Source organism: Cherax quadricarinatus, chromosome 8 (assembly GCF_038502225.1).
Source record: "Cherax quadricarinatus isolate ZL_2023a chromosome 8, ASM3850222v1, whole genome shotgun sequence".
NCBI lineage: Eukaryota > Metazoa > Arthropoda > Malacostraca > Decapoda > Parastacidae > Cherax > Cherax quadricarinatus.
The window spans coordinates 32,016,383-32,034,503 of NC_091299.1; the positions used below are offsets into that span (position 1 = coordinate 32,016,383).

Sequence of the window (18,121 nt, forward strand, 5' to 3'; positions counted from 1 at the left end):
AATAATAATCAACAGACTCTTGGACGTCACTACTGCTCGGTTTCAGCCGGACTTCTTTCTCTTTCTTTTTTAAGTGCTTCAAAAATGTAGTTATTAGTACCATTGGACTATCACACAATTATAAAATATTCCTCTTGAGCATGTGTATAGCCTGCCCTCTCCCTACAGGTTTGTGTATAGTACGTATGGGAATTTGCACCACCAATTAACAGAAACCCAGCAAAACGCAAACTATTATCGCAACTTTCGTTATTACGAATGTTCAAGAAAGGTCAAAGTATTTTATACACAGTGACATATTACTAGCCATTCTGGGAAAAAAATCCCTTGACTTTGCCTATTGCAAATAACTCGTAACTACGTACACATCTAAATTGAACCATAGCTTTGTAAATTGTTGGGTGTGATAAATAACTCATAACCACATACAAGTGATATTGTGAGGCTTCGGTGACTGAATTCATATCTGTGTAAACAACAAATAACAATTGTTACCATATCACAAACTGGTAAGTACATCTTACCATTGTTACTTGCTGAGACATGACAACATTAGGACCAATTCCCTTGATTCCCTCGATCCATTATGCTTCTCTGCAGCAATTTTTTGACTACTGGCCACACGATGGGTATGGCATGAATGTGTTAGGATATAGCTTTTGGTTTATGGTATTTTATTGTGAAGACGTCTCGCCCACCAGGGACTTCAACCAATTTTCATCGTTGAGAGTCGATTAACTCCTTGGTAGACAAAACGTCTTTTCAGTAAAAAGCCACAGTTCACATATTGTCTTATTAAAATACTTGTTGGTATATTCTGCCGTTGATAAAAATGGCGTGCATAGTAAAACAACTGAACTAATACTATTAGTCGAATCTTTGAACATACCTGAAACCTCAAGTAGGTTGTGTACATGTGCTGTGGAGATGAACAAATATTCCTGTGAGCCCCCCAGTCTGAGTGACTAAAAGGACCTCAATGGAACTAAACCAAGGGCTCCAGTGGAAATTAAGCCAAGGGCTCCAGTGGAAATAAGCCAAGGGCTCCAGTGGAAATAAGCCAAGGGTTCCAGTGGAAATAAGCCAAGGGTTCCAGTGGAAATAAGCCAAGGGTTCCAGTGGAAATAAGCCAAGGCCCCCAATGGAAATAAGCCAAGGGTTCCAGTGGAAATAAGCCAAGGACCGCAATGGAAATTTTATTTACTTTTTGCGGTAATCCTAGGTAATTGACATAATGTATGATAATTGTACTTAAGTGTACCTGTGCTTAAATAAACTTACTTCGATCCCTGGAACGGGTGGAAACACTGGGGGAGTGTTTCCTTAAGACACCTGCTCTTCCTGTTTACCTAGTAGCAAATAGGTACCTGGGTGTTAGTCGACTGGTGTGGGTCGCATCCTGGAGAGAATACCTGGAGAGGGTTTCGGGGGTCAGCGCCCCCGCGGCTCGGTCTGAGACCAGGCCCCGTGGTGGATCAGGGTCTGATCAACCAGGCTGTTACTGCTGGCCGCACGCAAACTTACGTACGAACCACAGCCCGGCTTGACAGGTAGTGACTTTAGGTGCCTGTCCAGTGCCTTCTTGAAGACAGCCAGGGGTCTATTGGTAATCCCCCTTATGTATGCTGGGAGGCAGCTGAACAGTCTTGGGCCCCTGACACTTACTGTGTTGTCTCTCAGTGTACTCGTGGCGTCCCTGCTTTTCAGTGGGGGAACGTTGCATCTCCTGCCGAGTATTTTGCTTTTATAAGGAGTGATTTTCGTGTGCAAGTTTGGTACTAATCCCTCTAGGATATTCCAAGCTTATATAATCATGTATCTCCCTTGCCTGCGTTCCATGGAATACAAATCAAGGGACTTCAACCGTTCCCAGAAATTTAGGTGCCTAATCATACTTATGTGTGCCGTGAAAGTTCTTTGTACACTCTCCAGGTCAGCAATTTTGCCTGCCTTGAAGGGGAAGTTAGTATACAGCAGTATTCCAGCCTAGAGAGAACAAACAATTTGAAGAGAATCATCACGGCCTTGGCGTCCTTAGTTTTGAAGGTTCTCATTATCCATCCTATCATTTTCCTAGCAGATGCGGTAGATACATTGTTGTGATCTTAGAAGGAGGGATCCTCTGACATTATCACTCCTAGGTCCTTCACATTACTTTTTCGCTCTATTGTATTGTTAGAATTTGTTGTATACCCTGATGCAGTTTTAATTTCCTCAAGTTTTCCATATCTGAGTAGTTGAAATTTCTCTTCAATGAACTTCATATTGTTTTGAGTGACCCATTTGAAGATTTGGTTGATGTCCGCTTGAGTGTTGCAGTGTCTTCGATGGAGGACACTGTCATGGCAATTATGGTGTCATCCGCAAAGGAAGACACAGAGCTATGGTTTACATCTCTGTCTGTCACATATGAGGATGATGAACAGGATGGGAGCGAGTACTGTGCCTTGTGGAACAGAGCTTTTCACCGTAGCTGCCTCAGAGTTTACTCTGTTTACTACTACTCTTTGTGTTCTGTTTGTCAGGAAGTTATAGATCCATCTACCAACTTTTCCTATTATTCCTTTATTACGCATTTTATGCGCTATTACACCATGGTCACATCCTGGGGCCAAAATTAACCTCAGACTCAGATACGACCAGAGCTGCGGTAAGATGGGGAGGAAGAAGGATGGAAATACTGGTAAAGGATGGGAGGGTGAAGGAGAGGAGGGTAAGAAAGGTAAGTGGCCCCACCACTGTGGTACAAGTGGTACCCAAGTACTGCAGGTGTCGCTGGTGATGTGAGAGAGTGACCGAAAACAGTGGTATCTGACGAGGCGAGTGAGGTTATATAACAGGAGGCTAGCAGGAGAACCTAATTTACCTGAAATATTCTGCATAATCAGGGGCTTTTTATGTAATTCAAATTCAAATGTTTATTTCTCTGTAAAGATTACAATAGGTGGTTTACATATTATAAAACAATAATTACGAAGAAGGCCACTAGCATGACTAGCATTTCGGGCAGATTAATAATAATTCTTACAAATTACAAATGATTAAATGGATTTATAATAGGGAGGTATTTCAGAACATTTAAAAATATAACAATTTGTAAAATTAGTAATGAGAATGGTTTTGCCTTGGCATAATACACACTTTGTGATGATGTCAGCTAGGTCTGTATATGTTGTTTCATGTACTTGTAGAATAAAGATTATTGTTATTATTATTATTATTATTATTACTACTACTACTACTACTACTACTACTACTACTACTACTACTACTACTACTACTACTACTATAATCCTTATATTACTGATTGATGTATCCTTGACTGGTGGTGTGCGGGTGGTATGCACAGAGCCGAACTTCGCTGACTTGAGACCAAGGGAAATTGACACCAGTCAGCCCAATAATAATCAACAGACTCTTGGACGTCACTACTGCTCGGTTTCAGCCGGACTTCTTTCTCTTTCTTTTTTAAGTGCTTCAAAAATGTAGTTATTAGTACCATTGGACTATCACACAATTATAAAATATTCCTCTTGAGCATGTGTATAGCCTGCCCTCTCCCTACAGGTTTGTGTATAGTACGTATGGGAATTTGCACCACCAATTAACAGAAACCCAGCAAAACGCAAACTATTATCGCAACTTTCGTTATTACGAATGTTCAAGAAAGGTCAAAGTATTTTATACACAGTGACATATTACTAGCCATTCTGGGAAAAAAATCCCTTGACTTTGCCTATTGCAAATAACTCGTAACTACGTACACATCTAAATTGAACCATAGCTTTGTAAATTGTTGGGTGTGATAAATAACTCATAACCACATACAAGTGATATTGTGAGGCTTCGGTGACTGAATTCATATCTGTGTAAACAACGAATAACAATTGTTACCATATCACAAACTGGTAAGTACATCTTACCATTGTTACTTGCTGAGACATAACAACATTAGGACCAATTCCCTTGATTCCCTCGATCCATTATTCTTCTCTGCAGCAATTTTTTGACTACTGGCCACACGATGGGTATGGCATGAATGTGTTAGGATATAGCTTTTGGTTTATGGTATTTTATTGTGAAGACGTCTCGCCCACCAGGGACTTCAACCAATTTTCATCGTTGAGAGTCGATTAACTCCTTGGTAGACAAAACGTCTTTTCAGTAAAAAGCCACAGTTCACATATTGTCTTATTAAAATACTTGTTGGTATATTCTGCCGTTGATAAAAATGGCGTGCATAGTAAAACAACTGAACTAATACTATTAGTCGAATCTTTGAACATACCTGAAACCTCAAGTAGGTTGTGTACATGTGCTGTGGAGATGAACAAATATTCCTGTGAGCCCCCCAGTCTGAGTGACTAAAAGGACCTCAATGGAACTAAACCAAGGGCTCCAGTGGAAATTAAGCCAAGGGCTCCAGTGGAAATAAGCCAAGGGCTCCAGTGGAAATAAGCCAAGGGTTCCAGTGGAAATAAGCCAAGGGTTCCAGTGGAAATAAGCCAAGGGTTCCAGTGGAAATAAGCCAAGGCCCCCAATGGAAATAAGCCAAGGGTTCCAGTGGAAATAAGCCAAGGACCGCAATGGAAATTTTATTTACTTTTTGCGGTAATCCTAGGTAATTGACATAATGTATGATAATTGTACTTAAGTGTACCTGTGCTTAAATAAACTTACTTCGATCCCTGGAACGGGTGGAAACACTGGGGGAGTGTTTCCTTAAGACACCTGCTCTTCCTGTTTACCTAGTAGCAAATAGGTACCTGGGTGTTAGTCGACTGGTGTGGGTCGCATCCTGGAGAGAATACCTGGAGAGGGTTTCGGGGGTCAGCGCCCCCGCGGCTCGGTCTGAGACCAGGCCCCGTGGTGGATCAGGGTCTGATCAACCAGGCTGTTACTGCTGGCCGCACGCAAACTTACGTACGAACCACAGCCCGGCTTGACAGGTAGTGACTTTAGGTGCCTGTCCAGTGCCTTCTTGAAGACAGCCAGGGGTCTATTGGTAATCCCCCTTATGTATGCTGGGAGGCAGCTGAACAGTCTTGGGCCCCTGACACTTACTGTGTTGTCTCTCAGTGTACTCGTGGCGTCCCTGCTTTTCAGTGGGGGAATGTTGCATCTCCTGCCGAGTATTTTGCTTTTATAAGGAGTGATTTTCGTGTGCAAGTTTGGTACTAATCCCTCTAGGATATTCCAAGCGTATATAATCATGTATCTCCCTTGCCTGCGTTCCATGGAATACAAATCAAGGGACTTCAACCGTTCCCAGAAATTTAGGTGCCTAATCATACTTATGTGTGCCGTGAAAGTTCTTTGTACACTCTCCAGGTCAGCAATTTTGCCTGCCTTGAAGGGGAAGTTAGTATACAGCAGTATTCCAGCCTAGAGAGAACAAACAATTTGAAGAGAATCATCACGGCCTTGGCGTCCTTAGTTTTGAAGGTTCTCATTATCCATCCTATCATTTTCCTAGCAGATGCGGTAGATACATTGTTGTGATCTTAGAAGGAGGGATCCTCTGACATTATCACTCCTAGGTCCTTCACATTACTTTTTCGCTCTATTGTATTGTTAGAATTTGTTGTATACCCTGATGCAGTTTTAATTTCCTCAAGTTTTCCATATCTGAGTAGTTGAAATTTCTCTTCAATGAACTTCATATTGTTTTGAGTGACCCATTTGAAGATTTGGTTGATGTCCGCTTGAGTGTTGCAGTGTCTTCGATGGAGGACACTGTCATGGCAATTATGGTGTCATCCGCAAAGGAAGACACATAGCTATGGTTTACATCTCTGTCTGTCACATATGAGGATGATGAACAGGATGGGAGCGAGTACTGTGCCTTGTGGAACAGAGCTTTTCACCGTAGCTGCCTCAGAGTTTACTCTGTTTACTACTACTCTTTGTGTTCTGTTTGTCAGGAAGTTATAGATCCATCTACCAACTTTTCCTATTATTCCTTTATTACGCATTTTATGCGCTATTACACCATGGTCACATCCTGGGGCCAAAATTAACCTCAGACTCAGATACGACCAGAGCTGCGGTAAGATGGGGAGGAAGAAGGATGGAAATACTGGTAAAGGATGGGAGGGTGAAGGAGAGGAGGGTAAGAAAGGTAAGTGGCCCCACCACTGTGGTACAAGTGGTACCCAAGTACTGCAGGTGTCGCTGGTGATGTGAGAGAGTGACCGAAAACAGTGGTATCTGACGAGGCGAGTGAGGTTATATAACAGGAGGCTAGCAGGAGAACCTAATTTACCTGAAATATTCTGCATAATCAGGGGCTTTTTATGTAATTCAAATTCAAATGTTTATTTCTCTGTAAAGATTACAATAGGTGGTTTACATATTATAAAACAATAATTACGAAGAAGGCCACTAGCATGACTAGCATTTCGGGCAGATTAATAATAATTCTTACAAATTACAAATGATTAAATGGATTTATAATAGGGAGGTATTTCAGAACATTTAAAAATATAACAATTTGTAAAATTAGTAATGAGAATGGTTTTGCCTTGGCATAATACACACTTTGTGATGATGTCAGCTAGGTCTGTATATGTTGTTTCATGTACTTGTAGAATAAAGATTATTGTTATTATTATTATTATTATTACTACTACTACTACTACTACTACTACTACTACTACTACTACTACTACTACTACTACTACTACTACTACTACTACTACTACTACTTATGGATGAGTGAAACACAGCTTGAGCCTTATAGAGTTCTTGCTTCAGTGAGTCTGGTCACTGGTTTTTAGCTGATGGCTAAAGGCCAAGTATAGTCAAGTATAATTAACGTACAGTAATATACGCTTTGAAAAAATATTTGTTTTTATGTTTTGAAAATGAGGAATTTGAATATGTGTGCCAGTACCATGTGTATGCCCTTAGATCAGCTTTTTTTTGGGGTATGTTATATATGAAATACCTAAATAAAAAGTAATCTAATTATTAGGCAGCAACGTGTAACAGTATGAGGTCAGGGTACCTGTATAATACATGTATCTAAGATCTGTAAATGACCTATTCGGCAACATTGCGAAATTACGTATATGATTTATTTATAGCCATTAAGCTGGGCAAGTCATATAATACGCGTGTTGTAGCTTAACTTTGTAGTTCTTTTAATGAAGTGCCTATCACATTAACCTTGATAAGTGCTATATATTTTTAATATGATGTCTTGCATGGGTGACGTGTGCCCTGGGATATCGTAAAGCAGGAGATTTCTACAACTTTCTAACATAGCATTTGATTGTATATGTTGAACATGCTTAAAAAAGTATAAGAAGAAAAATTCCCTTTGAGCGATGCTCTTTTGTCTATTTACAGGTTTGTCTCCATGTTGTCACATCCTCTATTGCTATCATGGTTCCCGACATGGTTGTGCGGGAAGAAAAATTTGAAAGGAAAAAGAGTTGAAGTAGAGCGTGTGATTCTCGCGTGAGCAGTGTGATAATTACTGAAAATGAGCGTGGACGCATACGGCCCCAGCTCCCAGAGTCTTACCTTCTATGACACCGAGGAAGCTGACCTTTTAGGGGCTGACACTCAGGGCTCTGAGTACGAGTTCAATCTCACGCTGGGTAGCCAGACCCAGACACAAGGAGACCCGCTAGACAAGACCCAGCCTACCCAGAGCCAGGTATATGGTGACTTCTCGCCACCTTGATGAGTAATATTATCATTGTAGAGTTGTACAAGTAGTAAAGTAGTTGTAAACACGAGGGACATGGCTGGTGTGTCCCTCGTGTTCTGCTGTGACGTGGTACATTTCCTCCCTTATTTTACACATATTTCGACGTATATGTTACTTTATTTTGCATGTATTTTACGTGAGACGCGTCAACAAATGGATATCTATTTTTGTTGGTGACAGTTTTTATTTTTTGGGGAAACTGCTGCAGATGGACTACAAGATAGCAGTTGAGTGTGAGGTTAATGTTACAATTGGTGATTTATATGTAATGGGGATGTGATATAAAATTGCTTAAATACCATCAGGTACTTTATGGTAGTTTGTCATTGTTACTCCCTCCTTGTCTCAAGTTTGGCTGTATGGTATAACACCTGTGACTCGTTTATAAAGTGTTCTTCCTGCACTGAATGGACCCATAGTTGATTACTGGGGTGAAACATGTAGGTAAGTCTCCTCACGCCTGCCCCTAGGTTAGGTTAGGTAAGGTTTGTTTGAAAACGGGATGAGCGTTTCCTGACGATGCTGGTCTAAGTCATGTTATGACCCACAGCTGGAGCTTATGGTCATCTCTGAGGCCTTCTGCTGGCTTACCAGTGCAGTCCCTTTCAAAATTATAGTTATGATAATAACCATTAGGTACGTTTTCTACCCCTATTATTGTATTCAGTGGCAAAAGATTACCCGACTCGGATACTTGTCTTATAATAAGCTGTTCAGTGGCACTGTTTGTTGGTGTACGTTGATTATAAATACGGCATTTGAATATATAATGGTGATGTCACAGATATTATAAAGTGACTGTTTTGTCAGAAATCTCTATTATTTTCACTATTTTCTTGCTGGGTGAAGTTCTCTCCCATACATTGTATAAGTTTAGTAAAATTATTGGCAGCACTAACCTAATGTAACATAATCTGATCTAAAATAAATCTTAAATTATGTTGGGTAATTTGGTTATATTTTACCAATTCACTGAGCCTGTGCCTGTCAGTGATTTGGAAATTTGGCAACATTCACTTAATTATGTTTCTGTTGACCCCTCAAGGGAGGTTCCTTGATGTTGGTGAGGGGCTCTTGATCTAGGGAATTTGATCTGTGCTCCAGTTCCCTGAATTGAGCCTGAATACCTTCCCCAGTCCCCCCACATGCACTGTATAATCCTATGGGTTTAGCACTCCCCCATGATTCTGATTCTAAATGTTTCTGTTGACTCCTGCAAATGAAGTAACTGTTGGCCTCATGAAGCAGACTGACTTCTGGCTTACCTGCTAAGCTCTGAGATGAGTGGCTGCCTCTGTTTATCTGACAATAAATGGTACCTCAGGGTTTGTTGGCTGTTGTGGGTTGCATCCTGGTTGGAAGATACTAATAGAAATAAATCAGACTTGAGGGCCTATTGCAGGTTAAGCAACCTAATAAAACCTTTATCCCTTTGCTCCATTATTTATAATTTAACATACTGCAGCTACATAAACACTAAATACTGGACTGGGATATCTAACATATATTGTAAAAATTGACAATTTGATCATTTAGTTGCAGAGTGTAATTATCTACACAAATTACCTATAAATAATGCATTTAACTTTATTTATTGGAACAATAAATAAAATTAAATGTGGCCAGTTCAGTTTTCAGACTGAGTTGTGTAATGATAGTGTTGAATTCAGCATTGAGGCCTTCAAGCAGATATTGAACTAACTTTGCATCCACATCTGGTATGCATGTAAGAAAGTATAAGGAAAAAAAATAGTATCCCGAGAAGTTTCAGTTTTTGAAACAGTAGTATGAGGCAGCAGGTTCTGTGGCCTGTTAAAATATAATGACCTGTGACTGAATTTAGATTTTTCTACCTCACAGCCTGGCCTTAGGCCTTGAGTTATCCAAGAATATAATTTAGACATGTGGAACACTTGGGTAACAAACTCCTGTTTTTCACCATTCTCCTTTGTATGGACTGATGAAGCCACTGTGTGGCAAAACGTTTCCTCAATAAAGATACCCAAGTGTTGCACATGTGTCTAATTTATCAACTTGTTGGCTCTCTGAACCGTATCTACATCCTGTCAGACACAGCAACTTCTTGGGATGTCAGTACAGGGAATTCTTTGCTTGCTTAACCTTTAGGTATTACCTACTTCCACATTTGGATTTATCAAGTGTGATACCACCTACTACTGCTTCACCTCACCTGTCTTCAGTGTATAAGCTGCTGCTTCGCACATATGCTGTATTCTCTTCAAGATTGATGGACTGATTATGTTGACTCAAGGCTGAGGGAGTGATTACCTCAAACTCTTGTTCTTCGCCATTCTTTTTTGTATGGACTGATGAAGCCACTGTGTGGCAAAACGTTTCCTCAGTAAAGATACCCAATGGTTGCACATGTGTATAATTTATCAACTTGTCTGTTCTCTGAACCATTTATCTAAAATAAAATTTAGGTTGTGTTAGGTTAGTTTTTGCTTATTATTTTACAAAATTTGTAGCTGATTATTTTACTCAGTTTGTGCATTGGAGAAGTTTTTGCCAGTAGGAAAATATTGCAGACCTTTGATCTTTTAATACACAAACAGCTCAACAAAGAATGGCAGTTGGAACAGAAATTTAGTGCTACAGTGGAACCTTGGTTTTTGTTTCCCCTGGTTGTCGTCGAATTTGGTTTTCGACAACATTTTTCATCAAGTTATTGTCCCAGTTTTCATTCGTCACCTCGGTTTTTGTCCACTGTACCGAATGTGTCCATCTGCCTGCGCCCACACAAAGCATCCCATTCTGAGTCAGTCTGGCTTTGTTTTTCGTCAGGTGAACATTACCCTGCGCATTAATACAAAACATTTTGTAATAATCCATCTTTTTTTTGTGCTTAGATTATTGAGTGTGACTGCTAAATATGCCACCATGGGGCCAAAGAAAGTTCCGAGTGCTGGCCCTTTGATAAAGAAGGCGAGAAACAATAAAATTCAGTAGTGGTAGAGGGTGGTTGTGGTTGTGATGGTGGTAGAGGATGGTGGTAGTGATGGTGGTAAAGGGTGATAGTGGTAGTGATTGTGGTAGAGGGTGGTAGTGATTGTGGTAGAGGGTGGTAGTGATGGTGGTAGAGATTCTCTCTCTCCTCTTCATCGTTTTCCATACACCAAGTCTTCAATAAAAGTAAAAGTGATTGAAATGTTCATTTATCCATTTCATTAGTGCTTTATATTTATTTCTCATTGTTTTCTGTATGCAAAACTATAGTTATTCTCAATAAAATGTATTTTTTGTTAATATTTTTGGTTGTCTGGAACAGATTATTGGATTTACATTATTTCTTATTGGAAATATTGCTTCAGTTTTTGTCTAATTCGGTTTTCGTTGGACGCTCTGGAGCAAATTAGACAAAAACCGAAGTTCCACTGTACTTGAAACCGTACATGCCTCTCATACTCATTTAACCCTTTCAGGGTCCGTCCCGTAGATCTACGGCTTTATGTTCAGGGTCCAAACCGTAGATCTACGCCATGAGCTCAGCTCACTCTGATAAACTGTGAGTGGTACATTTGGGCCTAGATATGAGAGAATACATCTATGTGGTATGTGTGCACCACATAAAACAGATCCTGCAGCACACTGTGTATAATGAGAGAAAAAAAATGAAATCATGATTTTTCGATTAAAACAGCAACTTTGCAGTGTTTTTTCGTATGTTTTTTATAGTTGTATTTGCGATTTCTTGGTCTCATTTGATAGACTGGAAGACATATTACAGAAATAGAGATGATTTTGATTGGTTTTAGCACTGGAAATGGCTTGAAACTGAGCTCAAAGTAGCAGAAATGTTAAATTTTTGCCGATATTCAAGAGTAAACAAACGACCTCACACGTCTAATACACATCAGCTGGTGGGTCTAATATACATTCACAAATATGGTGATGATATTTATACAATTATTACAGTATTGCATAACAGTAAATCTTCTATTTTTTGGTGTGAATAAAAATTCATTATGTGAATAAAAAATCAAAATGGAATTTATTTGTAAAGCCTCAAAACATAACTAATGAACAGAGGAAATGTTAGTTTAGTGCCAGGAATGCCTACATTGTTCATTCTGGACCCTATTTTGAAATTGGAATATTTTGAACTTTGTGTTAAATTGGCCAAATTAACAATTTCCAATCACTTTATTTTGTAGTTGAAACAGTTGACTTGGCGATTTCTTGTGATCAATCGATAGAATAGAAGTAATACTAGTGAAATAGCTAAGAATTTGGTTGACTGGAATAATGTAATTGGCCTAAAATGGGAGTCAAAGTCGGCAAAATCGCCGATTCGTAAATATCGCTGACACATCAAAATTCGCGAGAGCATAATTTCGTCAATTTTCCACCAAATTTCGTACTTTTTGTTTTATTACCTTCACAAAAAGATTCTCTACGATTTCATAAGAAAAAATAACAAATTTTTTTTTTGAAAATTCTTGGACACTGGTGCGTGACTCCAGATTTGGGCCTTGGACCCTGAAAGGGTTAAAGATGTTTAATTTATACAAGCACTTTTCACTTGTACATTTTGCAAACTTTTACCTACTTCAGACCTCTGCTGAAAAAGCTGTAACAGATAACACGGACATGACAAAGCTCTCTTTGGTACAAGTCTTCCATCACAAATCCAGCATCACTGGGACCTGTAGTGTACCAGATTACTGAGTTTGCCGGATTACAGAGTGGTTAGGTTAGAATACACTTAATAAAATTAGCTAGCTTGACTTGCACAAGAAAGTTTATTGAACATCGGCAAAAATCAAACATTTCGCTACTTTGAGCTCAATTTCAAGGTACTTTTCGTCATGAAACCAATCAAAATCATATCTATTTCTGTAATATATCTTCCATTCTATCAAATGAGACCAAAAAAATGGGAATACAACCATAAAAACCACATGAAAATATACCGCAAAGAGGCGGCTAATGGCTGAGAAGTGAACTGTTTGTCATCCGATTTTTTTTTAATTTTTGGTGTACGTTAAGAAACATCTTTCCATCATACATTGCCCAAGTTTCAATAAGATAACTCAGCAAACAACTGAGAAAAAAAGTATAAACCAAAAATCATATTGTGTGATAATCCAGTGGTACTAATAACTACGTTTTTGAAGCACTTAAAAAAGAAAGAGAAAGAAATCCAGCTGAAACCGAGCAGTAGTGACATCCAAGAGTCTGTTGATTATTATTGGGCTGACTGGTGTCAATTTCCCTTGGTCTCAAGTCAGCGAAGTTCGGCTCTGTGCATACCACCCGCACACCACCAGTCAACGATACATCAATCAGTAATGTAAGGATTATAGTAAACTCTTACCTCAGTGTATATACCATTACTTCATTCCTTCCTAAAGGACCCCATTGGAAATAAGTCACTCTTTTGGGTTATCCTAGGTTCTCTACACATATGCTGCTATGTATGATAATCTGTGAAACTGTATTTCGGTATACCTGAATAAATTTACTTCTATTGTCGACCGAGTACAAGAAACTGCCCATTCACCTATTTCAACTACCCAATAAAGTGGTCAGAAATTGGCAATTTGGCCAATTTCACACAAATTTCAATAGATGCCAATTTCAAAATAGGGTCCAGAATAAACAATGCAGACATTCCTGGCACTAAAATAACATTTTCTCTGTTCATTAGTCACGGCTCCAGGCCCCTCTTATATTACTCTTGTGTAATATTTGGAATTTTTATTTACACAAAAAATAGGAGATTTACTGTTATGCAGACTACTGCGTTATTGTAATAATTGTATAAATAATGCCAACCCATTCTTGACTGTGTATCGGAATTTGGACTGGCAGGCACACACATATTAAACAGTGACATCATTTGTTTACTTTTGAAGATCGCTAAAGCATAGAACATTTCTGCTACTTTGAGCTCAATTTCAAGGTACTTTTTGTTGTGAAAGCAATCAAAATCATATCTATTTCTGTAATATATCTTCCGTTATATCAATTGAGATAAAAAAAACGAGAATACAGCCATAAAAATCGTACAAAAATATACCACTAAGGGGAGGCTAATAACTGAGAAGTGAACTCCTTTATTTATGGTCTAATTTCTTTCATTTTTGGTGTACTTTTAAGAAGCATCTTTCCATAATACATTGCCCAAGTTTCAATAAGATAGCCCAAAAAACCAGTGAGAGAAAATAATAATAATAATATCTTTATTTACTACAAATACATGTAGTATATGGTATATAGGCCTAGCTGACATCAGTAACATACTGCTAAATAGAAAGCCCCTTGTTATGTTGAGCATTTCAGGCAAATTAGGTCAGTGTCCCAGGATAAGACCCACACCAGTCCACTGACGGGTGAACACAGACAACAGGTGTAAAGAAACACGCCCAGTGTTTCTACCCTGGCTGGGAATTGAATATTTACCAAAAATCATATATGGCAAGCCCAAGCCAGGTACTAGAAATAAGCCACTTTGACATTTTTGGGTTATCCTAGGTTTTCTACACATATGCTACTATGTATGATAATTTATGCATAGAAAATAGCTTTTTTGTTTTAGTTTTATGGTGCAGTATGAGTGTATATCACAGCCCTGTGCTATACTACATTTTCTCTAATATAAGCCCTCAAGACAGGGATAGGAGAATGGTACTTGTATCTCATATCCTCTTCATACCTCTGTTGAACCGCTCATTATTGTGCCAAATATTATTAATTCTGGAGTATTTAACATGTTTTTATCTTATTTATATTGTTTACCATGTCAGATCAATTGTGATAGGCAAATGAGCCATAGTGTTGATATTAGCGAAATAATAAAGAATATTCCCCTGCATCATGAGACTGAGCTCGTGGCAACCGACAGTGGCTTCTAAGCCATCTTATCTTTTATGGACAATGTACTGTGTATGTGCTTTACACAACGAGAAGCACTTCTTTTATTTGTTGGAACCATGGCTAGAGCTAAAAGTAAGCAGGTTATAACAATAAATGGAGAAAAAGAAACTGGAATGACTAATGCAGCAAGTAGTGCCACCAAACAGTACCAGCAGGTTGGTGTGGCAACCCTGGAAATTTGAAATTATGCTAGCCGAAATTAGTGCCGAACAACTGATGGAATCGGGTAACTGATTGCCGGATTTGTGATGGTGGACCTGTATGCCTTGTGCACGATTCAACCTGCACGAGTCTCAGAGATGATAAATTAGACACAGTGTATCATTACCATTTAAAATCTTGTACTATGCCCTCACAATTGTTCCTATTACAATATTATCACCATTGTTCCTTAATTATTCCTTCTGCCAAGTCACTGAACTAAACAAATACAGTACTGTCAATTACCATTATTGATTAGTTGGTTAATGTGTCCTGTAGCTTGATGGTGTGTCCCATAGCTTGAGTGCTAGTGCACTCAGCTCATATACTGAGGTCTGTGGTTTCATCTTCGGCACAGGTGTCTCCTGGTGTCGCAAAATATTTGAAAAACAAAAAAAATCATATGAAATGATAGAGAATCTTTTCCCAATGGTAATGACACCAAAAGTATGAAATTTGATGGAAAATTTGCTGAATTATGCTCTCGCGAAGTTAGCAACCTCAGCAATAGTATTTACGAATCGACGATTTCACCCAATTTGAACCCAATTTTAGGCTAATTCCATTGTTCCAGTCGACCAAACTCATAACTATTTCTTTAGAACTCCATTTGTTCTATCGATTGAGTACAATTAAACTGCCCATTTACAGATTTCAGCTACCCAATAAAGTGGTCAGAAATTGGCAATTTTGCCAATTTCACACAAATTAAAAAATATGCCAATTTCAAATTAGGTTCCAGAATGAACTATGCAGACATTCCTGGCTCTAAAATAACATTTTCTTTGTTTATCAGTCACGTCTCCAGACCCCTCTGATATTACTCTTGCTTTCTATATTGAATTTTTATTCAAACAAAAAATAGAAGATTTACTGTTATGCAGACTACGGCAATATTGTAATAATTGTGTAAATAATGTCAACCCATTCATGACTGCATATTAGAATGGCTAATTGGACATTTATTGGACAATGACATCATTTGTTTACTCTTGAACTTCGGCAAAAATCAAACATTTCCCCTAATTTGAGCTCCATTTCAAGGTTCTTTTCATAGTAAAACCAATCAAAATCACCTCTATTTCTATAATATGTTTTCCACTCTTTCAAATGTGACTATGAAAACAAAAATATTTGTGGGATAACTGCCAAGGCTCCTTTTTGATGGTCTGATTAGGAAGACTTGGTGCCTGCATTCTAATATAGGCACCACAGTCTGGCCAATCAAAGATAGTTTGTAAGAACTTTCTGTGTTTCTCATAAAAATATGAGTCTGTATAATTTTTGTTTCAGTTTAAAGGAGGGTTTTGTGAAACTGAGGTCTTTTTACATTATTATAATTCTCATTTTATGCTTTCTGCATCCCTGCCTTTCATTCAGGCTGTTTTATACCATCTCTCATGCCTTCTGTTTCTGTAGGGAACTATTTCAGTGGTCAGATTTAAAATGTTTCATTTTTCTTCTTAAGGTGACGGTGAATGGCGATGTGGGGGAGCCCGAAGTTGAAAAGGCAACAGAAGCACTTGCCGATTTGCAGTTTGAGGAAGAGGATGAAGAAAATGCATTCTATACGAAGGTGAGTTGTTTTTTCTCATGTTGGTTTTCATGCCAGTTATGTATTTCATATACAGTGGACCCTCAACCAATGGCATTAATCCGTTCCAGGGAGCTTGCCGTTAGTTGAATTTGCCATTGGTCGAATTAATTTTCCCCATAAGAAATATTTAACAAAATAAATAAAATAAATACAAAAGTATTTAACAAAATTATTTTTTACATGAAATATACATTTCCCTATATAAAAACCAATGGTACATGCAAAATAAACAATAATTAAATGCCACTTACCTTTATTGTGGAGTTGTTGTTGAATGATGTGCTAGCATTAGAGGAGATTGAGGTATTTTATTGTTTGGAAGGGGAATCCCCTTCTATAGAGACTTGAGGTACCAAGTCCTTTGGTGGGGTTACCTCCCTTATTGGTTTTTTAATGCCACTAGGACCAGCTTGAGAATCACTGGACCACCCTCTACCACCATCACTACCACCATCACAACCACTACCACCCTCTACCACCATCACCCTCTACCACCATTACAACCACTACCACCCTCTACCACCATCACTATCACCCTCTACCACCATCACTACCACCCTCTACCACAGTGGTTCCCAAACTGGGGGTAAATTACCCCCTGGGGTAATTTAACCATTTTTGGGGGGTACCTGGAGTTTACCTGGAGAGAGTTCCGGGGGTCAACGCCCCCGCGGCCCGGTCTGTGACCAGGCCTCCTGGTGGATCAGAGCCTGATCAACCAGGCTGTTGCTGCTGGCTGCACGCAAACCAACATACGAGCCACAGCCCGGCTGATCCGGAACTGACTTTAGGTGCTTGTCCAGTGCCAGCTTGAAGACTGCCAGGGGTCTGTTGGTAATCCCCCTTATGTGTGCTGGGAGGCAGTTGAACAGTCTCGGGCCCCTGACACTTATTGTATGGTCTCTTAACGTGCTAGTGACACCCCTGCTTTTCATTGGGGGGATGGTGCATCGTCTGCCAAGTCTTTTGCTTTCGTAGTGGGTGATTTTCGTGTGCAAGTTCGGTACTAGTCCCTCTGGGATTTTCCAGGTGTATATAATCATGTATCTCTCCCTCCTGCGTTCCAGGGAATACAGGTTTAGGAACCTCAAGCGCTCCCAATAATTGAGGTGTTTTATCTCCGTTATGCGCGCCGTGAAAGTTCTCTGTACATTTTCTAGGTCGGCAATTTCACCTGCCTTGAAAGGTGCTGTTAGTGTGCAGCAATATTCCAGCCTAGATAGAACAAGTGACCTGAAGAGTGTCATCATGGGCTTGGCCTCCCTAGTTTTGAAGGTTCTCATTATCCATCCTGTCATTTTTCTAGCAGATGCGATTGATACAATGTTATGGTCCTTGAAGGTGAGATCCTCCGACGTGATCACTCCCAGGTCTTTGACGTTGGTGTTTCGCTCTATTTTGTGGCCAGAATTTGTTTTGTACTCTGATGAAGATTTAATTTCCTCATGTTTACCATATCTGAGTAATTGAAATTTCTCATCGTTGAACTTCATATTGTTTTCTGCAGCCCACTGAAAGATTTGGTTGATGTCTGCCTGGAGCTTTGCAGTGTCTGCAATGGAAGACACTGTCATGCAGATTCGGGTGTCATCTGCAAAGGAAGACACGGTGCTGTGGCTGACATCCTTGTCTATGTCGGATATAAGGATGAGGAACAAGATGGGAGCGAGTACTGTGCCTTGTGGAACAGAGCTTTTCACCGT

General features: G+C 39.3%; 1 protein-coding gene across 2 annotated transcripts in view; it reads left to right on the forward strand.

The window, feature by feature from the left end:
• The first annotated feature begins 7,374 nt into the window (after nt 1–7,374).
• Upf1 (Upf1 RNA helicase) overlaps nt 7,375–18,121 on the forward strand; it is a 168,429-nt gene continuing 157,682 nt past the window's right edge. For both annotated transcript variants that reach the window (XM_070083022.1, XM_053772040.2), the window contains exons 1-2: nt 7,375–7,666; nt 16,290–16,397. In XM_070083022.1, coding sequence (XP_069939123.1) covers nt 7,490–7,666; nt 16,290–16,397 — 285 coding nt within the window. In that variant the 5' untranslated portion in view covers nt 7,375–7,489. The remainder of the gene's footprint in view (nt 7,667–16,289; nt 16,398–18,121) is intronic.